The sequence below is a fragment of the Callospermophilus lateralis genome, chromosome 1 (assembly GCF_048772815.1).
Source record: "Callospermophilus lateralis isolate mCalLat2 chromosome 1, mCalLat2.hap1, whole genome shotgun sequence".
NCBI classification, from domain to species: domain Eukaryota; kingdom Metazoa; phylum Chordata; class Mammalia; order Rodentia; family Sciuridae; genus Callospermophilus; species Callospermophilus lateralis.
Window position 1 is genome coordinate 149,845,006 of NC_135305.1, and position 21,528 is coordinate 149,866,533.

A 21,528-nucleotide genomic window follows, 5' to 3' on the forward strand; every position below is an offset into this window, starting at 1 on the left:
GCCGTCCCTGTGGGTCTGACACCCGGGGGCTCACCTGGCCCCTCACCTGAATCACCTGAGGGAGCAGGAGGCCCCAAGGCCAGTGAGAGGGAGGGCAGGTCGCCAGGGCCGCAGCCAGGCCGACTCCTTTGCCCCAGGCCCAGCCCTTCCCTCTGAGGACTCTGGGTCACTCAGGAGGTCTGGCTTCCCCTGGAGTCAGGCCACAGCCAGGCCACTCCCCAGAGGCCAGCAGCGGGGCTGGGGTCCAGGCCAGAGGGGCTCAGCTGATGTGCCCCGGCAGCAAGAGCCACCTGTGGAACTGCCCACTCCAGTCCCCAGCAGGAGGCTGCAGGAGCCCCCTCGGTGCCACCAACACACCACAGGTGGCCTTGGTCATGTCCTGTTCAAGTGAATCACTCCGAACTCGGTGAGCAAGGCCACGGCCAGGAAGCCCAGGTAGAAGAGCAGCAGGCAGACGCCATAGGTCCTGCGGAGCCGGAAGCACTGCAGGGGCACCGCCAGCAGGGAGAAGGCCAGGCTGAGGCCCAGGGCGCCGGCCAGCACCCACACCAGCAGGCCCTCGGGCTGCAGCTGCGGAGAACAAGACAGCGCCTGGGCCACCTGTGGGGGCGGACCCCACCCGGGACCCAGCTGTGACCCCAGAAGCAGCAACCTCCAGTCCCACCTGCCTGGGAGCTTCTCATCAGAAATGGGACGGGTGGACAGTCGGACGGATGGACAGATAATAAAGCAACCGTAGCAGAATGTCAGTGGGCCTGGGGTGGGCACACGTGTGTCACCCTACAACCCTGTCAGCTGTTCTATGCTGAGCCTTTGTGATGACATTGAAAGTGAGCATTTTGAAGGAACGGTGGCTGCTCAGATTCCGCCCAGGGTCTCTGTGCGGGGCCCTCAGGAACACTGGCTGCTTCTGTGCCACCCTGGTCCCGTCTGGTAGGTGTTATGATCACCTCTGTTTTAGAGACGAGGAAGCTAAGACTTGGACAGAGCCCAGGAGTTCACGAGCAGCTTGGGCAACTCAGCAAGATTCCAGCTCAAAAGAAATAAGCCAGCCAGGCGCAGTGACCTGTGACCTGTTCCGGAGGCTGAGGCTGGAGGGCTGCAAGTTCAAGGCCAGCCTGGGCAACTTAGCGAGACCGACCACAACTCAAAAAATTAGAGTGCTTGCCTAGAATGTGCCAAGCCCTGGGTTCAATCCGCAAGGTAAATAATAAAAATCAAAAATCTTTTCTAAAAAAGAGCAACTTGTGTTTTCCCCCGACAGTCCCAAGGACATCTGCCCAACCTAGTGTCTCTTGTCTCTCGCAACCTAATGGCTGAGCGCTTACACACACACACACACACACACACACACACACAGAAGGAACAGGCTGGGGGGGGGGGAGCTAGCGCCTCTATTCGGAATGGCCTTAGAATCCATGATGAGAAGGGAGCTCTGGAGCCCATGAGGGTGACCATGTGTAGCAGTGTCGCCTCTCCGAGAAGCCAACTTCCCAAGCCCACGCAGCCATTTGCTAGCCGGCCTGGACAGCACGCAGGGCCACGGATTGCAAGTCAGCGGCAGAGGGTCAGTTCAGGACCCCCGGCTCCCAGAGACCGGGGAGCGACTTGATCTCCACCAGCTACCAGTCCCCGGCCCCCCAGTGCTTCCCCTGCAGGGGCTTAAACCAGCCTCGGCCACCCACACCCCTCCTTCTCCAGCAGCCCGGGCTGCCTGGGCAGGCGGCCGTCAGGTTCTGCTGGCCTCAGGTTTCATCTGCAAGGAGAGAGCGCTGCCCAGACCCTGGCTACCTTCTTCTCTAGAACGTGACTAACTGGCCACAGGAGCCACCTGCGTCACTCAGTCCTTCCTATTCCAGCCTGGCCCTGTCTCCCACCTGTCAGGACAGTCTCCCGCATGGGCACCCGGGCAGCTGGGTGAAGATGCAGCGCAGGCTGGGTGCAGCCCAGAGCGGGAGCTTGGCTCAGCATGCAGGGAGAGGTCCCTGGTTCAGGGCCCAGCACCCCGCACATTCCCAGACACCCCCCAGGGGTCAGGAGGCCACAGGGGCCCTGAGAACCTGCCACCCACAGTGCGTCTCAGACCTTCCTGAACCCGCGGGCGCCTGCCTTCCTCTCTTCCCAGTGCCCCGCGGGCAGCCCTGGGACCCGCGATCAGCTTGGCCCTGTCCCTACTCAGGAGGCCTGGAGGTGCCATCTACCCCATTTTACAGGTAGGAAGCTGAGGCACACTCCAAGTCACACAGCAAGAGACTTCAGGACGGCCTGGACCCAGCGGGCCGGCAGGTGAGCACCGCCTGCGTCCTACTCTGACTCCTAGCTGCTTCGGCGACGCAAAAGGAACGCGCTTGTTTCAACTCAGCAGATATTCTCACTTCAGTTGTCGGGAATTCACGGACCCGACCCCAGGAAGTGGGAGTCGATGAGTGGGAAGGGTCTCCCGGCCCTGTGGGGTGCTCCTCTGTCCTCGCCCAGGTCCTCTCTACCCCTCCCTCTGTCCCTCCCCCTCCCCCTCCCTCTGTCCCTCCCCCTTCCCCCTCCCTCCTTCCCTCTCTTTCCTTTTTTTCTTCTTATTCATTTGTTTCTGAACCCAGGGATGCTCTGCCCCCCAAGCCCCCCCCCAGCCCCCAAGTCCCCCGAGTCCCCGCTCACCTTCACCTCGGGGACGTGGCCCCAGGCTATCTGCAGCAGGCAACCCAGCCCCACGCCCACCAGGATGTCTGCAGCCAGCTCAGGAAGCTCCACAGGGCAGCAGCCACGACCCTCCCGCCCCCCTGCTGGGACTTGGGGTGCCAGGGCCAGAAGGAGCCTGGCTTTGTCATCTGTGCCTACTGCCCACGTCCAGGGGCCCCACGGAAGAGCCGGGCTCCAAGATTAGTGCCTGGAAGAGGGTGTGCTGAGCGCGTTTCGCACTCAGGCCTCATGACCGAATGAGGGGTCAGGAGGGCTTGGCACCGTGAGCCCCACAGAGGGAGCCGCCACAGTCCCCGGGAACCCAGGATAGTGCGTGGCGTGGGTCAAGGCCATCTCCAGGACAGCGGGCTCAAAGCCCTTAGGGCTAGGGGCAGCCAGCGGTGGAGGCTGGCCTCGTGCACAGGCCCGGGTTGGACCCCAGCAGCCACCAAAGAAAGGTGGCCAGGAGAAAGGCCCTCTTCCCGGGGCCACCCGGCTGCCCTCTGCCCAGGTGGACCAGGGCCTGGGAACAGCGGCCCCAGGGCAGACCTGGCCCTGCCTGCTCGGCACAGTCTCATAGAGCTTGGCGCCAACACATTCTTTCCCCACCTGTCCCTCCACCGCAGAGGCCAGGGGCCAGGGGAGACCGCTGCCCGGGGAACACTGACTCCCCACAGCCCAAGGACCCGGCGCCCTGGGACCCTGCCCAGTGCTGGCCAGCACAGCCCGGAAGGATACTGAAGATGATGCCTCCGAAGCAGGCCGAGAACGCCATCCGCGGGTAGCCCTGGCGGGCCAGCGTGAGGTCTGAGAAGGCATCTGCAAAAGCGTGGCCTTGAGTGGCAGGTGGCTCCCGGCCCCTCACCACCAGACACTGCGGCCACAGTGTCCGGGGACAGGAGTCTCCCACTCTTCCCACGCCCTCCCAGCAGGACTGACTCGGCTACGGGATGACCTGCTGCTCCCCACATCACACCTGAGTCCCACCTGCTGCGGGAGGGGACGGCCACACAGTGCCTCTGTGGATCAGGAAAAGCTGTACCCGAGAGCCAAGTGGAGGGAGGCCTGGATTTTAGGTCCCCCCTCCCTTGTCTGGATGCCCGGATGCAATGCATAACCTGGCCAACTGTACCTGGCTGCTGTAGCTGTATTAAGCATGGTTGGCTGCAGTGGGCACTGCATCCTGCCTGAACTCTAAGAAGCCACCCAGTGCCCAGGTGTCAGAGATTGGGGAAGAGGTAGAGACTCTGTAGTTTCCTGGCTCAGAGACAGTTCAGGCCATGTCACCCCAGGGCACCGTGCACATGCTGAAGACAGACCGCTGCCCACATGCACCTCTGGCTGGGGCCGAGGACGGGACTCTGCTGGCCCAGAACCCAGCCCGGGGAGTCACCTCCAATGCTGTTGCCCCAGGCCAGCAGCGTGAGCCCCAGGACCGTGTTGCTCAGCCGGAAAACCACGCCCAGGGAGCGCAGGATGTGCACCACCTCCGTGGCAGCCGCGTTGATCCACAGGGCGCTGGTCAGGAAGCCCAGGAAGGCGAAGAGCTGTGGACGAGACGCACCCTGCTGGGACCCGGCCAGTGACCGGGACACGGCCTCCACTTCACATCCGTAGGACGAGACAAGAGGCAGAGAGGGAGCCGAGAACGTGACCAAGGCCCGCGCGGGGGAGCGCTCGGCAAGGGTCAGCACGGTCATCTTTGGGGGAAAGGGTTCCTCACAACTGTCATCAAATGCCACCCATCACCCCCAACAGCCCCCTCCCGCCAACCCCGCCCAGCCCCCACCCACAGCGCTCGGTGCCCATCTCCACGGATCTGCTGTCACGACACTTGTGTAAGTGCAGTCACTCAGCACCGTCCTCGGCCAGCAGCAGGCATGGGCGCCGGGACCCCAGCTGCTCGGAAGGCTGAGGAAGGAGGACAGAAGCTCGAGGCCAACCTGGGCCACTTAGCAAGGCCCCACCTCAAAACAAAAGTTTGGAAAGGGCCAGGGACAGAGCGCTGGGGATGGGACCTGGTCCAGCAAGCAGGAGACCCTGGGTCCAAGACCTAGTCGCTAAAAAGAACCCAAAGCAAACCAGAACAAAACCCGCATTTTTGTCAATAAATATAACATATGTTGGGCTGGGGATGTGGCTCAAGCGGTAGCGCGCTCGCCTGGCATGCGTGTGGCCCGGGTTCAATCCTCAGCACCACATACAAACAAAGATGTTGTGTCTGCCGAAAACTAAAAAATAAATATTAAAATTCTCTCTCTCTCTCTCCCTCCCTCCCTCCATCTCTCACTCTCTCTTTTAAAAAAAAGAAGAAAAAAAAAGAAATATAACATGAAAAATTTTAAGTGATTTCTTTCTGGTGCTGGGGACGGAGCCCGGGCTCCCACGAGCCAGGAAAGGGCCATGCTGCTGGGCTACATCCACGGCCTGAGAACTTTGAGGGGGTTTTTGAAGAAGAAGTCCACATGCACTGCCTGAAAGTCCCTGGCCTGCGAGACTGGAGGGAATGGAAGAGCCGCCACACAGACCCCCCATCCCGGGGTGTCACCACCGGGAGCACAGATGCTTCCTCACCAGCTCTGGGAACAGACTGGTGGGTCCTCAGGAAGCAAATACAGCTGCCATTGCCCCAGCAACGGCACCCCAGGGACGTGCACAGAGGACAGGAGAGCGGGTTTCCACACAGAGCCCTTCACACAGGCGCTGACCATGGGGGGAAGGCAGCCCCCCAGCTGCCTAGGGCTGCGCGGAGCCAATGCACCAGGCCACGTGCTGCAGCGTGAGATACGCATGTCACAGCATCCAGAGTGGGGCCGCAGGTGCCAGAGGCCGGGAGAGGACGGTGCTGACTCTGTGGGGCTGAGTTCTTCCTGGGGTGAAGACGTCCTGGATGGACGGGGACGATGGCCACCCCACCCCATGGACACACCAACACTGCCGCGGGGTGGGCGGGAACTGTGCGGCCTGGGAGTTGCACCTCCATAAACCAGAGGATCCCCCAAATAACGGTGACTTGGACAGGAGCCCTCAGGTCCCCGTCACAGGAGAAAGTGACCACTGGCCCATGCCCCAGACACCGAGGGGGCCCAGTCTTACCCAGTGGAGCCTGGGGGGCACCTCGTTGGAGGTGGCAAAGAAGGTCACGGAAGCCACCGCGGTGCCCGCAATCACCACCACCGCCCACACGGGGAAGAGCCCGCCAATCTCGTAGACGCCATCTGCGGAGGAGACCAGTACTGCAGCCCCAGCAGGACCTGCCCCACTGCTCCTGGGGCCCCCAGAGTGACGGGGGACCCCGAGATCTGGTGGGGAGTCCCAGCCCCATGGATGACGGTAGATACTCCCCCGGCCAGCACTGCCCACACGGCCCCTGCCCTCCATGGGTCACGCAAAACCCTGACCAGGCTTGTGCCCGCTGTGCCCGCCCCCACCTCCGCGCAGCCATCAGGACCAGCCCGGTGCCCGGCTGAGCTCCAAGGCGGCTCCTGGGCGGGCAGCGGACTCCCAAGCAGCCCCACCCGGCCCTCTCCTATCAGCAAGGGGGAGGCTCCAGAGCCTCGCACCCGACACTAAGGGGGCCTTCCGCAGGGGACACCCCAGAGTTCTGTGCGCCCCGCTTCGTTCGCCACCAGGAGGTGGTACCGGCTTCAAAGAAAGCCAAAGGTCCAAACGCCCAGACACGCACTTAAGACCTGGTCCTCTCTGTAGTCTGGCTCTTGGTCTGACATCTGATGGGCGTAAGAACTGAGGGGGGCTAAGTTCACAAAGTCCTGAACACAGTACGGGACAGGTGACCGACAGGGGACTGACAGGTGACCAACGGCATTCAGTGTCTGCTAGTGCTGGCTCTGGCACGTGCCACCTGGGTGAGACCTTTGTCCAGCACTTGCCGACCTGTGCTGGAGGAATGTTGGAGGGTGGCCGCAGGCAGGGGCCAGGGAGAGCTCGCTGGAGTCCAGCGAGCAGCAGGGCCGGGTCGAGGCCCAGGAAGAGGGAAGAGCTGGGGAGGGAAGGGCCCAGAGAGGCCAGAGGTGCTGCCTTCCAGTCCCAGAGGCCTCCAGAGAGCCATGGATGGGATCCCCCTAAGAGGCACTGGGGAGCCATTGAGAACTCTAGAGGAGTGACCAGTGTGTGAAGGGCAGCACTTTGGAATGAGCCTGTGCCAGGCTGGACCTGCCACCACCAGATGATCAGGGACGTGTGGGCAAGACATGGAACACCCCAGAAGGGCACCTCAAGGGGTCCCTGCTCCATCCTCTCCTGTCTGGGGGACGTCTCCATCACCTGCCAATCCCAGTGTGCACGTGGCTTGGAGCCGGGCCCCGGAGGACGGGAGGAAGGACCTTAGGTCCACTGCGTCTGTTTCCGCAGGACCATGGATTTTCTGGAAATGAGGCCAATCCTGCCGGTGCAGGTGATGGGCTTCCTGGCCAGGGATTCTGTCTGACTCAAGAACTGACTTGGGGACATCGAGTCCAGTGGAGCAGCCTCAGGGGCGGCCAAGAAGCTGGCCTGAGCAGGGAGGGCTCTGGACCCCTCTTCAGGGAGCCAGGGAGGGGCTAGGGACCCGCTGGGGCAGAGCCTTGCCCGGCTGCCCCAGGCCTGGCTTGGCCCCCGGCCCTGCGAGACCAGACCAACCACGCGACTGGGAAAGCAAGCTCCAGGCCAGGCAGGGCGCCCAGCACACGGGATGGAGGCAGCGATGGACAGAGAGCCCCAGGGACACACTGTGTCCTCTCCTCCCAGCCTCCTGAGGAGCTGGACGATGGAGGGGAAAGGGTGCCATGAGGCACTAAAGTCAGACAACAGGAAGAAATCTGAACAGCAAGAGTTGGAAGATGTCTGATGAGACCCGTGTCCCCTCCACTGGAGGGGACAGACATGAGGAGGCTATTCTGGGCCAGAGGGGACGCTGATGCACTGAGGACCAGCAGATGACATTAGCAAGGGACAGTGCTGAGCTAGCCAGGCACTCCCCCCGAGGCGAGGAAGGCACTGGGCAGCTGGTCTGGACGGCAGGTGTCCCTTCTTAGGTCTGGCCAGCCTGGCCTCCATGGCCCAGAGCCTGAGAAGTCCACATCTGAAGTTTGGCGTGAAGTCCCCACAGGTTTTGTTTTTCGATTAGCTGGACATTTTTACGGGCTGGGGACAGCGCCTGGGCCTCACACAGGCTGGGGCCTCTGGCCCCTGGGCTCCCCCTTCCCCCCTCCGCTTCTAACACCAGGCGGACAGGCCAGGGTGGACGTGACCGCAGTGTCACCGTCTGCAGCCAGCAGGCCTGGGCCAGCTGAAGGTCCCTGGACAAGCGTCCAGCTGGGGTCCCTGAGGCCTGGGCACACAGAGGCAGCTCCAGGTCTGGACTTTGCTGCCCCAGGGCCTGCCTACTGTGGCCGGGGAGAGGACGCGGGGCAGCCCAGGGGTGGGACACTCACAGGCCCCCGACTGCAGGGTCAGGACCAGGACCAGAGGGCTGACCACCAGGTGCAGGCAGTTGAGGGGCCGCTTCCAGTTCCGGTCGTCCTTGTCTGGATCCACGACGGGCACGGTGAGGAGCAGCAGGAACTCCACGGGCAGCTGCGAAGCGGGCAAGGGGGGAGGGTGTTGGTGGGGAGGCCGAGTCCTGGCCGGCCACGCACAGAGCTTGGCAGCCCCTGAACAGGACCCAGCGCAGAAGCACCCTCGGGACAGCATGGGCTGGGCACATACAGTTCCCATCGCCGCGCACTGAGCAAGTGAAGATGGTCAAGTGCATTCTCGCACGTTCTGAGGCAGAGGGCCCAAGGCCCAGGGGTCAGCAGGACCATGTTCCTGCTGAAAGCTCCAGGGGACTGTTCGTTCCCTTTTGCAGCTCCCAGGGACCCCTGCCTCCCTGGAATCCTGGCCTCATGCCATCCCAACCTTCCTGACTCTTCCTCTGATGTGACCCTTCTGCCTCCCTCTCTCCTGATGAGGACCCTGTGATTACACAGGACCCCCCAGAATATCAGATAAGCTCCCCATCTCGAGACCGCAGACCACACCCCCAAAGCCCTCTGTCCCGTCAGGCGGCGCATCCATGGGCTCTGGGGATCAGGACCAGGGTGTCCTCAGGGGTCATTATTCACCCTACCATGGGACCCCGACAGGGACTATAAATAATTCAGAAGCAGGCCCGAGAGGCTAAGGAACCCGTCGACAGCCACCCAGAGGGGTGGGCAGCACCCTGTGTCCCGCTATGTCTACTTGGTCACCAGCACGAGGTGCCCGCTCTACCCCAGGCCCTGTGCTCGGCCCTCACACATGCACTGTTGGCGAGCGTGGCGGGAGCAGAGCCTTTCCTGCACCGTGTGTCGTGGCCTCTCCCAGTAAGGAAAGAACACGCTCCAGGTGCCCACTGGGCCCAGAACGAAACCCTGGGCAGGCCTGCACCACCAGACTGTCGGCAGTCATCACCCTTGTCACTGTAAGTGAATGAGAGTCTCGGGCTCGTTTGTTACTCAGCATTGCTGTGGCAACAACTTGCTGTTACAGCCTCACCAGGGGGAAGGCACTGGACCATCCCCACTGCACGGGGGGAAACTGAGGCCCGGAGGATCGTGATTGGCCCATGGTCACGACGCACCCAGAGCCACCGCGGGAAGCAAACAGCTCACCATTTGTCCCCAGGACTGAGGAGGCCTAAAACATGTCCATGCTGGAGGTTTCTTGGTTACCTCCAGGAGCCCACAGGGGCTGAGGCCAGATGAGGAAGGTGGCAGTGGTGGACCTGTCCTGGGGACCCAGCTCGGAGCTAGACCTCGGGGACACCAAGCCTCAGAAGCAGTGGGTGAACAGGCCTTGACCCCTCCCTGGCCCCAGCCCTGGCCCCTCACCCGGAAGGTCCCCTCCCCCTCTCTGTCCTTCATGGAGGGCAGTGCCCAGGTCAGGCCCTGGCCAGGGCTCAGTGGGCGCACCTTGAGCACCTTGAGGGCCCTCCAGGACGCTGACTTGCTTCTCCATGCCCTGAGGTCCAGGGGGTTCAGGGCGTGGACCAGGATGCGGGCCGTGCTCTCCTCCTGGCTGAACAGTGGCCGGAACTCGTCGCCTGTGTGTGGAGGCAGCGCGGGTGTGGCCGCTCAGAGGGCCCCTCCTTGGCCCTGGCGCCCCACCCAGCGGGCCCAGGGCGCGAGACTCACCGTAGTCGTAGCTGTTGGTGTTGGAAGACACAGGCTCCTCCTCGGAATCAGACTGCGTCTCTGCAGGAGGCGTCCACAGGGGCTGAGCTGAGAGCCCAGACCACGGGCACCACTCTGGGGGACACTCAGGACAGGGCCTTTTTTGATGTTGTTGTTAGTACCGGGGATTGGACTCAGGGGCACTCGACCACTGGGCCACGTCCCCAGCCCTATTCTGAATTTTATTTAGAGACAGGGTCTCACTGAGTTGCTTAGCGCCTCACTTTTGCTGAGGCTTGGTTTGAACTCGAGAGCCTCCTGCCTCAGCCTCCCGAGCCGCTGGGATGACAGGCGCGAGTCACCATACCCGGCAGGCCAGGGCCATTTTAGGGGAGCACGAGTCAGTCCCTTGTATTTGTTTCTTCTTGGTGCTGGGGACCAAGCCAGGGCCTCGTGTGTCTAGGGGACGCCCTATCACTGAGCTCCACTCGGCCTCCGCCGTCTCCGGCCGGCTCAGGAAACCGTCCCCAGCCAGGACGCCCAGCTCACAAAGTGCGAGTGCGCGGAACTAGTGCTGACCTCCTAGGGACATCCGAAGACAACCTGGGTCCCACTTCCTGACTTCAGTCCTGTACTTTAGAGAGTTTGGAACCCTGTATGGTCCCAACTAGTCGGAACTTTCCTTAGGAGGCTCTGGACTCTTCCAGGACTGGAAGGAGAACGGTCCCTTGAGCTGCAGCCCTCATTCTCCCTCTCCAGGCCTCGATCCCCTGGCACCCAGCCCACAGGGCTGCAGGAAAGCACGGGGGTGACACTTGACAGGACAAGCTCTGACGGCTCAGCTGGCAGAGAGGAGAGGGAGGGAAAATCTCAGCCGATTCCCGTAGGAGGAGTTACCAGCACCTGCTCGGCACCTGGAGCGTCCTACCCTCTGGAGCTCACCGTCCATCAGCCACACGAGGGCCGACAGCAGACGGCTGTGGGCCCCCAGCTGTCCCTTCTGGCACTGAGGTAAGGGAGCAGCCTTGGGGGTCTGGGTTTGAGGGTCCTTCCTGTCTGTGCTCCTCCAGTTTCTTGACCTCGGGGCTTGCCCCCCAAGGCTGCCTCCTTCCTAGTAAAAGGCGGGTGGGGCGAGGTGGTGCCGCCCGCCATCCCAGCGCCTCGGGGACTCCCAAGTTCAAGACCAGCCTGGGCAACGTAGCGAGACCCTGTCTCAGAATCGAAAGTAAAGAAGGCTCCAAGGGCAGCGCGGGGCCTCGGGGCACGTGGCAGTGATGCTGGGCACGGCATGGTGGGGAGCCAGGGAACGGGGGCCAGCGGACAAGGCCAGGGGCTGAGCCAGCTCAGGGAGGGACCTGGCGGAGGGAGGGGGACTGTGACCACAAAGGGATGGGCCTCAAGGGACCTGAGATGGCCCTCAGGGGCCTGGCGGTTCCCGGTCCCCTGGTCCTCTCCTGGGGACTTGCCTGGTGTCCCTGGCATGGAGTAGACCAGGGACTTTCTCCGCTGCCATCGGTAGATCCAGGTGCACAGGATCACGGTGACCACGTAGAACACGTAAAAGCCCAGGTAGCCTGCGCACAGGGGGACGTCGGCAAGTGCCGTTCTGGCCACGGGGCCACCAGCCAGGGCTGGCAGCTCCATCTGGAGCCCGTCCTCCATCCTGTGGGCCTCACCACCCCAGGCCGGGGCATCGGGTCCAGCCCAGGTGGCCACAGGTCAGAGCCTGGGAGTCGGCCCTGCTCCCTCCTGCAGGGGCCACATCTCGAGGGCCTGACCCTCTGTCCAGCCCCGGCCCTGCCTTCGGCCACAGGGCGGCTGGTGCCAGCTCCGGGCTGCAGGTCCCCGCTGGTCCCCTGACGTGCCCTCCTGGAGCCGTCGGGAGGAAGCGTGGCTGCCGGGATGTGGCTGTGCCCCTGGTCAGGAGTGGGGACTGCAGATGCTCTGGACGGCCCCCCCTGCCCCTTTGGTCACTGGGGCCATTTAGTCCCTGTTGGTTCCGTCCTTGGAATCAAGTCGACCCTCCACCCCACCGGCCACCTCTTGCGTCCCTGAGCTCCTGGCCACCCCAGGGATGGCTCCTGTCCCCTGAGCCTGCTCACCCAGGGCCCACGCCAGCGTGACCCTGCCAAGGTAGAGCGCAGTGAAGGTCAGGAACACGGCGGCCATGTAGAAGGCGATGTCCCTGAGGAAGGGCCTGGAGGCGGCCAGGAAGGGGTGCAGGATGGTGATGCCTCCGGCCACCACGGTGGTCACCAGCACACCTGCGCCTGGAGGACAGCAGCCAGGCTCAGCCAGGGACGCCCCACTGCCAGCCGCCCCCCAGGGCCACACTCACCGAACAGAGCGCCGATGGCCAGGCCAGCCGTGCGCGGGTCCGAGAAAGCCACCAGGGCACTGAAGATGTCTGGGGCGCCGTTCCCAAAGGCCAGGAAGGTGACGCCATGGGAACGGGTCAAGGGTCCACCCAGGGCCTCTCTGCTGCGAGCCACCCCGGGCCTCCTCCCCACCCTCCCGCCCTCCTGCCCAGCAGTCAAGGATACTGCCACGTTGTGGGACAGCTTGAGGACGCTGGAGATGGCCCACAGGTTGGGGCAGAAACTGGGGAGCAGACAGGGCACCTTGCCACCCAGCCATCTGGCCACCTGGCCCAGCCCTGCCCAGGGCCCCTGCCCCCTGCCCCTTGTCCCCCAGGTCCCAACCCTCTACCCCATCCCCACCCTCTGCCCCCCACCCCACCCCTGTCCCCTGCTCCTGCCCACGTCCTCCTGCCCCCTGCCCCCTGCCCCAGGTCCCCACCCCCTGCCCCCAGGACTCAGGGCCATCCCTGAGGGTCACTTCCCCACTCAGGCCCAGGGTCAGACTCACAACTTGGCTGCGGTGACTCCCAGAATCAGAAACAGGTAGAGCAGCCAGAACACCTGGGGGGGAGGGACAGTGGAGCCCAGGCCCTCCCGAGCCACCGTCCCTCACCAGCAGCCCAGACTCACGTAGAGGGTGACAGCCAGAGGGAGCAGGCTGGCGGGGAAGTGGCAGAAGATGCCCTCCAGGTAGTCCAGGTAGCCCCCACCACTGCGGCAGTCGGGGGTGGCCCTGACGAAGTCGCAGCGGTCAGAAGCATTCAGGCCACACACGTCGCGACACTGCAGGGGCAGGGGACACCAGGGACAGAGATGGAGAGGGCCGCTGGACCAGGGCTCTCTGAGCCGGAGGATGTGACCTCCCTCCGGCCTGTCCCCAGGTCCCCCAGGTCCTCCAAGAGCCAACGGCACACTTTTATTTTGAAAGATGAATTCGCGTCTGAAATTAAGGCAGATAACTCAGGCAAACATGTTTGTTTCAAAAGGAAACAAAACAAGAAAGTTTTAAAATGTTTCTTGCTGTTGTTCTGCAGTGTCAGGGTTGAACCACGGCCTGTGCAAGGGCCCTGGGGTGCAGCTCATCCCCATCCAAGACCCTGGAACCCCTCTTCTCATCCCGTCCTCCAGATCTCTCCCCTGTCCCCAGTGGCCCCCACATGATCAGTCTGGAGCACATCCTGACACACACCTCCCGGTTCTGTGATGTCTGTATGCACACCTGACCTACAAACTTGTCTGCGGGATGAGTTTACTCTAAGTCTCATTTCTGTAACTTGCTTTCACCAAGGAACAGATATGTCCATATTCACATACAAAAAGACACAACAGACTGGTGATCTCAACGTGGAAGCACAGTGTCTTTCACCCAGCTCCTCGGGAAGCTGAGGCGGGAGGATAGCAAGTTCAAGGCCAGCCTGGGCCACTTAGTGGGACCCTGTGTCAAAATGAAAAGGGGCTGGGGCTGGGGCTCAGGGTAGAGCACCCTTGGGGTCAGTCCCCAGCACTGCGAGAAAACAGCACAAATCAAATAAAACATATTTAAATTAATCTGCACAACAATCCTGCGAAGAAGGTACGATCCTGATGCCCATTATGTAGATGAGGAGACTGAGGCGATGTCCCCGAGTGGACCTGGGACATCGTGGATTGCAGCCCGTGCAGCTGGAGCTGTTTTCGCTATTTTCCCCAGAGCTGGGAGTTGAACCCAGGGCCTTGCACACGCTGGGCGAGCACCCTACTGCTGGGCCACATCCCCCACCCCTTTTTCATTGAGACAGAATCTCACTAAGTTGCTGAGGCTGGCCTCCAACTTTCAATCCTCCTGCCCCAGCCTCCCAAGTCACTGGGATGACAGTGTGCCCCACCGCGCCAGCTCTGAGCTGCTGGCTTTAACCACCACCGACTCCGGCTCACTGCTGTCCTTAGTAACTGCGGCAGTTTTCACTCAATGGACGACAGACAAGCAAGGCCACCATTTCCTTATTGCCGGGCACATGGTGTGATTCATTTTCCAACATCAGCGACCACCAACTTCCTTGCATATGACTCTCCAGGCACACATGCGGATATTTTGAGGGAGAGAATTCTAGAAGTGACAGTGCTGAGTCACAGTTTGTCCCACTTGGGTGCCCTCTAGGAGCACACTCAGGCCTGGTGTTTCAGGAAGGAATGGAGGACGTGGGGGAAGTGGGGTGGAACCAGCCCCGGGCTGCAGGAGCTCCGGCCAGGGCCAGGGACGGGAATTCACGCTCCAGCTCACTTGTGCCCAGCGTGCCCAGCAGTCCTGCAGGACACCGACCTCTGGAGGCCAAGGAGCCCCCCGAAACACAGGCAGGGCCCTGATGGTGTGTGACAGAGGGACGGGTCACTGAAACAGACCTTGCCAAAGTCCCCTCCCCAAGCTCTCCCACTAGAAAGGGGAACCAGCAGATCTCTGCCTGCCCCTGCCCTGGCACGGGATGTCTGGCCCCGCCACGGTCACAGGGCTGTCACTACAAGCCCCCGGCTGCCGGGAAGCCCAGCGCTCCCTTCATGAGCCGCTGGCCACGGTATTTCTTCTTTATCCCCAGGGCGCTGGGCTCGTTGGGGCTGGCGAGGGACCCGGAGCCTCCTGCACTCTCCTGCAGGTGCTCACCACTGAGCTGCGCCGCTGGCCCTTCCTATTGACCTGCAGGAGCTCCCGTGTCATGGTGATGGCCTTAGAGATGTCACCATATGCCTAGGAGCCTACATGTGCTCCTCCTCCCTCTTGTTCCAAAGCTTTGTCCATGACACCCGCCCGTCAGCGCAGCTACTGCCCGAACTAGACAAGCTGCCTGGTGCGGGGACGCACGCCACCATCCCGCGACCTGGGAGGCTGAGGCAGGAGGATGGCAAGTTTGAGGCCAGCCTCAGCAACTGAGCAAGACCCTGTCTCAAAAAATAAACGTGGTGGGGATGTGGCTCAGGGGTAGAGCGCCCCGGGTTCAATCCCCAGTGCTCGGAAAGAGAAGAAAAAACAAAGTGTTTCTTTTTTTTTTCCTCATGACATGTGAAATTAAACAAAGTCCAAATGTCCATGTCCCTCGGCGTTGCCTGGGCACCACCACATCCCTCATTCACGTGCTGCCCCCAGAGGGTGGCTGCCGAGGTCATGTGGCCACAAAACCAGAAATATTTCTCCTCTGGTCCTGTACGTAAAAAGTCTGCTCCCGAGGCTGGAGTGCGGGTGTGACGGTCACAACCCGGCCTGGGCATCTCTGGGCGGCCAACTATTGTTCCCAGCAAGAACACGCGGGTGAGGCCGTCCGCCCCCAGCACAGGGAGAAAGGCCGGGGTGAGTGGTCCACGGCCCCAGCCCGCACTCCGACACAAAGCCAGCCCTCCTGCCCTGTGGAGGGACGGGCTTCACCTCCATCCTAACCCGGGCCCCATCCTAACCCAGGCCCTGACTCTGCTGAGGCCCAGGACTTCCCAGGGGAATGAGGTCACCCAGGGGGCTTCTGGCAGGAGAGGGTCCCACCCAGCCCAGAGAGGGAGGACCCAGGGTGGGAGTCCTGGGAAAGCAGGTGCTGCCCGGGTCACCTCCTGTTCCACTGAGCCACGTCCCCACCCGCAGCAGTGATGGCCCTGCCCTGAGCTGCGGACACTGAGCCCCTCAGGACGGGCCCAGGGGTGGAATTCCGACTGGAGTCCTTCTAGACAGGATTCAGTCCTTCCTTGGGCAAAGAAATGAACCTCGGTTCCCTCCTCTGAGTCATGGGGACAATAACCCCCTGATAAGGAAATTAGAGGTGACCCAATCATGGCCAGACCAGCACCCAGTAGGTGCTCAGTAAATATCAGGGGCAACTTTATCATCTGAGTCTTCGGTGGGGGAGGTGCTGCGACTTGAACCTGGGGCCTCAGGCTGAGCAGGTCCCCCACGCTGAGCCTCACCCTCAGCCCCACGCTTTGGATCTGTACCTTTCTCTTCCCCTCCTGGTCCTGGGGATGAACCCAGGGCGGCTCTACCCTGAGCTACATTCCCAGCCCTTTTTATCTTATTTTATTTTTTTTTAATGAGATAGGGTTTTGCTAAATCACCAAGGCTGACCTCCAACTTGGGATCCTCCTGCCTCAGCCTCCGGAGTCTCTGGGATTATGGGTCCACGCCACTGTACCCAGCTCACTCTATGTTCAGTTGGTGGCGCTCTGGGTCAGGCTGGTGACTTCCCAGCCTCCTCTGACCTCCTGAGTCTCTGCCTCAGCCTCAGGAGATCCCACGGGACACCATGTCTAGGGGTCAGGGTGGACAGGGCAGGGACCAGGCCCGTGATCTAAAACCAGAAGACTGCTTGGAGTTTTGGCCAGTGAATGGCACATGCCCAGCCCAAGACCTTCAAGTTGTAAAACAAAATCCTGTCTAAAAGAAAAGAGCAGAAGCCGCCCAGCAGAGAAGTCCACAGGTGTGATTTGTCCCCAGGGCCCTCAGCTCCCAACCCTGAACCAACAGGGCCATGTGGACGACAGGGTCAGCAGGACAGATGGGGAGGCCTGGGTGACACCCAGATTTGCCAGCTTGCTGTGTAACCTTTGGGAAGCCCCTTGACGTCTCTGGGCTTTGGTTTCTATACAGGGGTCACGAATGTTTCATTTCGTGCTCTTCTGCCTTTGCTTGAAGATCTAATGTGGGAACACAGGTGGCTAGAGTCTACCCTGGCTCCACCAAGAGCCAAAGAATTAAGCAACCAGGTGGTTAAGGGGACACTTCAAGACTTTCTGTTTAGTTAGTTAGCACCTGGGATATTTCATAAAGGGTCTTTCCTGAATGTCCCCTGCTGTCAAGGCACCTCCTCCTGCAAATGCAGTCAGGACGGGGGGCTGGCACAGAGTCTTGGGCTCACGTGAATGATGTACGTGTGGCCGCGTTCCACAGAAACATAATTAAGGCCAGGCGCAGTATTGCACACCCGTGATCCCAGCAGCTCGGGAGGCTGAGGCAGGAGGATCGCAGGTTCAAAGCCAGGCTCAGCAAAAGCAAAGCCCTAAGCAACTCAGTGAGACCTTGTCTCTAAATAAAATACCAAATAGGGCTGGGGATGGGGCTCAGGGGTCGAGTGCCCCTGGGTTCCATCCCGGGTAACCCCTCAAAGAAAATGTAATTAGGACCCTCGTATGCACATCCCGTAATTCCCGTGACATGGAGAGAGCTCTCTTTTGTTCAAAAGCCAGCAGCGGTCTGGGTTTGCCCCAGGTTGTGTTCCTGGCCCCTGACCAGGGGTCAGATGAACGAACCCGTGTCCAGATACTCTCCTGGTCCACAGTTGGTACTCAGTGACATCAGCTGCGCCCCCTTTCTCCAGGGGGAGACTGACCTTCTGTCCTGGCCCCTCTGACCTCCAGGGTCAGCCCCAAGTGTCCAGCATCTGGCCACCGACAATCTCATTGCATCTGTGCTCCTCTTCCCCAGAGACCTTAGTGGCCCACACCAGACCTGTCCCCGGGTGCTGAGGCCACACTCAGCCAGCCTGCACTAAGGCCCCGGGTGGCTCTGGACATCCTGTTCCTGTCGCTCCCCTAAGTCCCCAGTAAGACTCAGTGCCAGGGCCACTGCCACACCTCACCAGTTAGCCTGTGCCAGGGTGTCCCTGCTCCCGGCTTCTGTCCCCACCGCCCAGCCCTCACGTCGGCCAGTGGGGCTCCTGTAAACCGTGGGTCACTCCCTCCGTCCTGGGCCCCAACCCCTCCCGTGGCTCCGTGGGACCCTGGGACAGCCCACGTCTGCACAGGGACCACCCGTTTCCCTGCCCCAAGAGGCAGCGATTTCACAACCACAAGCCACCTCTCCACCTGTGAACCGGGCATAACTGTCCCGCGGCTCCGTGTGTGGGCGCCGGCAGTGACCCCTGCTGGAGGAGACCCCTGACCCCTGCCGAGAAGACCCCGCAGGGCCAACGTGAGCACCACCCCCCCCCCCCCCCCCCGCCACGAGCAGGCCCCGCCTTCATTCCCACTTGGGATCTGCTGCAGCCCCTCCTCCTGCAGACCTCAGGCTGGGGCCACGTGGGGCCCCTGGAGGCGTCTCTGGGCCCAGCAGGCACTGGAGGGGCCCTCTTGCCTCAACCCCAGGACCCACACGGCTCCTCCGGGGGCTCCCTGTCCGAGTCCACGGATCCCCAGGCCTTCGGTTGGTCCGGCCTGGAACTACTCGTGCCTCTCTCACCACTGTGCCCACCTGACCCAGCAGGATGCCCTGCTTCCTGTCCCTCCATTTCGTGCCTGTCCCTCACACCCGCCCTGTGCCCCTGGATGACCAGAGCGTCCTCCCATCTCCCTCCCACCAACCTCTCCCCTCTCAACCCGTTCTCTCCACAGCAACCAGAGGTCCCTTGAACAAATAAACTGGATTCTGACCTCCCCCTGTTTAAAACCCTCCAGGGGCTACCAACTGCCATAAACCAGTCACCTCCAGCCTCTGCCCACAGGGCCTTTCACAACTGGCCACTACTCCCTCCTGGTCTTCCCTGAGCCCATCCTGGCCTCTGTGCTGCTCCAGGAACACACCAAGCTCACTCCCACCTCAGGGCCTTTGTACTTGCTGGTCCTCCTGCCCCAGTGCTCTCCCTCCAGATGTTCCCTCTCCATTCAGGGCTCAGCTCAAAGGTCACTTCCTCCAGAATCATTCTGTGACCCAACCTGAAGTCGCTCGAAACCTCACACCCCTCCCCGCACCACTTTATCTACTCTTTGCTGAACACAGCACGTTACCATCGGAAAGCCACCAGCTTACTCCTGTCTGTCCCTGCCTAGGAGACCGTCTGCACAGGGAGGCCAGGATGTCTGTCTGTTCTTCCTTGTTATATCCAGGACTCCGTTCAGTGCCCAGCACATAGTGGATGCTCACTTATACACATCTCCCCAGCCTTTGCTGAGGCTGGCTTTGAGCTTGTGATCCTCCTGCCTCAGCCTCCCCCGCTGCTGGGGTTACAGGCATGTGCCACCGTGTCCAGCAATAATAAATGTTTGTTAATGGAATGAATGCACCCCTGCCCGACCCCAGCTTCTGCCTGGATACTCACATCTGCCATGGGAGTCTGGTTCACAGCCAGGGCTGGAATTGAGGGGCTGATATGGGTCCCCGTTGATGGGCCCCAGGCCCCAGACACTGTCTCCACCATCAGGAGCACACAGAGCCGTCTCAGCACCCTGGGAGATCCAGCCATCTACTGGCCATTGACCCCACAGCGCCTGAGCCTCGCTCCACTTCCACGTCTGTAGGAAGTCAGCTCCAATGGCAGGTGCTCCAGCAGCCTAGGGGGCGGAGTGAGAGAGGGGACAGTATTACGGAAGATCCCAGGACACAGCAAGAGGGGCTCCAGACCAGTTAAGGTGCTGCCCTCCCTCTTCCCCCTACCCAACCACAGTGCAGATGGAGCTTGGTGAGCAGAGTCAGGGCCCTGACTGTGTGGCGTGCAGGTCACACGGTGGCCTTCCTCAGCCCCCAGGGAGCCTCTACCAGAACTGCCCCCATCACAGGACACACAGACACCTGGCCCCGGAATATCAGGGCTGAGACAGGAACACCAGGGCTGGAAGGGGTTTCAGACAATCCAGAGACACATGCCTCTGGGGCCGCAGGGGGAGGTAACAGTGGTGGACCCAGAAATTCCTCAGAATCAAGGCAAACATACTTCTTGGATGTCCTTGCCCGTGGCTGCCAGTCTGAGAGGCCAGCCATCGGTCCCACAGCCTGCTAAGCAATCTGTCATTCTGTTTTATAAAGAGCCAAGAGCACAGGGTGCGTGCCACACAACTGCTACTCCAGCGACTGGGGAGGCTGAGGCAGGAGGATTGCAGACAGAGGCGCACCCGGCAATAATAAATATTATTATAAATCAATAAATATTTAGTGAGACCCTGTCTCACAATAAAAAAGAAGGGGCTGGGGTCGTGGCTCAGCAGCAGAGCACTTGCCTCGCACGTGTGAGGCCCTGGGTTCGATCCTCAGCACCACACCAAAATAAATAAGTAAAATAAAGGTACTGTGTCCAACTACAACTAAAAAAATATTAATATTAAAATTAAAAGAAAAAGAGCTGGGATGCAGCTCAGGGATAAAGTGCCCCTGGTTTCAATCTCCAGGACCAAAAAAAAGAGCACTAAGCTCTTTACTAGAATACCGCACTCAGTCAAAACCCTGTTCTCATTCCCATTTCACAAAGGAGCAAACTGAGACATGATGCGGTGAAGTCAGTCCTGTCTCCCCTCCTGGCCACCTCTCCCTCATCCAGTTGCCATCACCCTTGCTACTTTAAGAGGTTGGGACTCAGAGGAATTCTGCAGCCTGCCCAAGGTCACAAGGCAAGGTGGTGGGCCACAAAGTCATCAGCTCCTCTGGTGAGGAAATGAGGCTCAGAGGGAAGTCAATTGCTCAAAGCCACTGGCCTCCTGGCAGTGGCAGGGGGCTGGGTGCTGGCATCTGCCTGTCCCCTAACAACCGTGGATAAGGGCTTCATTTTTCCTTCAAAGAAATTCAACTGGGAGGACTTGGTCCACATGGCCAGGGTGAGTCTGTTTATTTTTGCCACCAGGAAAAACAAGGTCGATGCCGAAGTTTTTCTCTTTTTCTTGGTGATTCTTTGAACAGATGTTTCTCAATGTCTTGGTGGCTCAGTGTGGAGGGAGGAGGAGGAAGAGGAGGAGGTGGAGGAGGAGGAGGCCCAGAGGAAGAGAAGGGAACCTGAGGGCACAGGGGGCGACTGTGGCACGGAGTTCCCTCACCTGCTGACCAGCTGCGCTGTCCTCCTGGACTCCAAAGCGAGTTGGAGCCTCTCCACCTGGCAGCGACCTGGACGGAAAAACACCTGCCTGGCAGTTGGGTGTCTGCCGCGGACTGTCCGTGCAGCCACGGGGAGGTCACTTCTCTCCGAGCCTCCGATGGCTCATCTGTAAAATGAACACACATGCTGGCCCGCGGAGCATGCGGTCAACGCCCCTGGTGTCCCCAGCGCACGAGGACCAGCAGGTATCTGGTCTCTACTGGCCGCCGACTTCCTTTCACTTCCCAAATAAGCCTGATGGGGCCCCTCCCGTGGCGGGTCCCCGGGTCCAGTGCTGGTGCGAAGGGACTGGGACAGGAGAGCGGGTTGCGCTTTCTGGGCGCGAGCCCTCGGGACTCTGCTGCCCAGTTCCACTCGGGGCGGGCGCTGAGGAGTCGAAGTTGGGGTGCCGGGTCCGCCGGCAGCGGGCGGGCCGCGCCGCTTACCTCGGGCCGGGCCTGGGATCTGCACACTCCGCGCCTCCCCCCGTCGGGCCTCGCGGCCTCCCGGTCCCTCCGGGGCGCGCCCGACCTTCCGCCCCGCGCCTCTGGCCAGGGCGCCCCGCCCGGAGTCACCCGGGCA

The 21,528-nt window shown here is 61.2% G+C and overlaps 1 protein-coding gene across 3 annotated transcripts; it reads right to left on the bottom strand.

Moving 5' to 3' along the window:
• Window positions 1–283: 283 nt before the first annotated feature.
• On the bottom strand, window positions 284–21,482 carry Slc8b1 (solute carrier family 8 member B1). 3 transcript variants are annotated; one of them, XM_077108990.1, is made up of 17 exons: window positions 21,393–21,482; window positions 20,909–21,073; window positions 19,207–19,438; window positions 12,797–12,949; window positions 12,675–12,727; window positions 12,349–12,407; window positions 12,145–12,249; window positions 11,909–12,076; window positions 11,273–11,380; window positions 9,828–9,887; window positions 9,606–9,736; window positions 8,106–8,247; window positions 5,770–5,891; window positions 4,067–4,220; window positions 3,412–3,492; window positions 2,653–2,720; window positions 284–570 (listed from the first exon to the last, which is right to left on the bottom strand). In XM_077108990.1, exons 3-17 carry the CDS (start codon window positions 19,348–19,350, stop codon window positions 373–375), a joined length of 1,746 nt encoding a protein of 581 aa, XP_076965105.1. In that variant the 5' UTR covers window positions 19,351–19,438; window positions 20,909–21,073; window positions 21,393–21,482; the 3' UTR covers window positions 284–372. The 3 variants fall into 3 exon arrangements, with proteins under 3 accessions (XP_076965105.1, XP_076965106.1, XP_076965107.1); XM_077108991.1 differs by lacking the exons at window positions 12,675–12,727; window positions 19,207–19,438; XM_077108992.1 differs by lacking the exons at window positions 12,675–12,727; window positions 20,909–21,073; window positions 21,393–21,482 and having other exon boundaries at window positions 19,207–19,299.
• Between the last annotated feature and the right edge of the window lie 46 nt (window positions 21,483–21,528).

Excerpts from the sequence above, each read along its gene's own strand:
- Slc8b1 (XM_077108990.1), bottom strand. The coding sequence starts at position 19,350 with ATGGCTGGATCTCCCAGGGTGCTGAGACGGCTCTGTGTGCTCCTGATG. Across the intron at positions 12,250-12,348 it reads GCTGTCCCACAACGTGGCAG|GCGTCACCTTCCTGGCCTTT; the intron begins TATCCTTGACTG and ends CCCGTTCCCATG. Across the intron at positions 5,892-8,105 it reads GACCCTGCAGTCGGGGGCCT|ATGGCGTCTACGAGATTGGC; the intron begins GTGAGTGTCCCA and ends TCTCCTCCGCAG.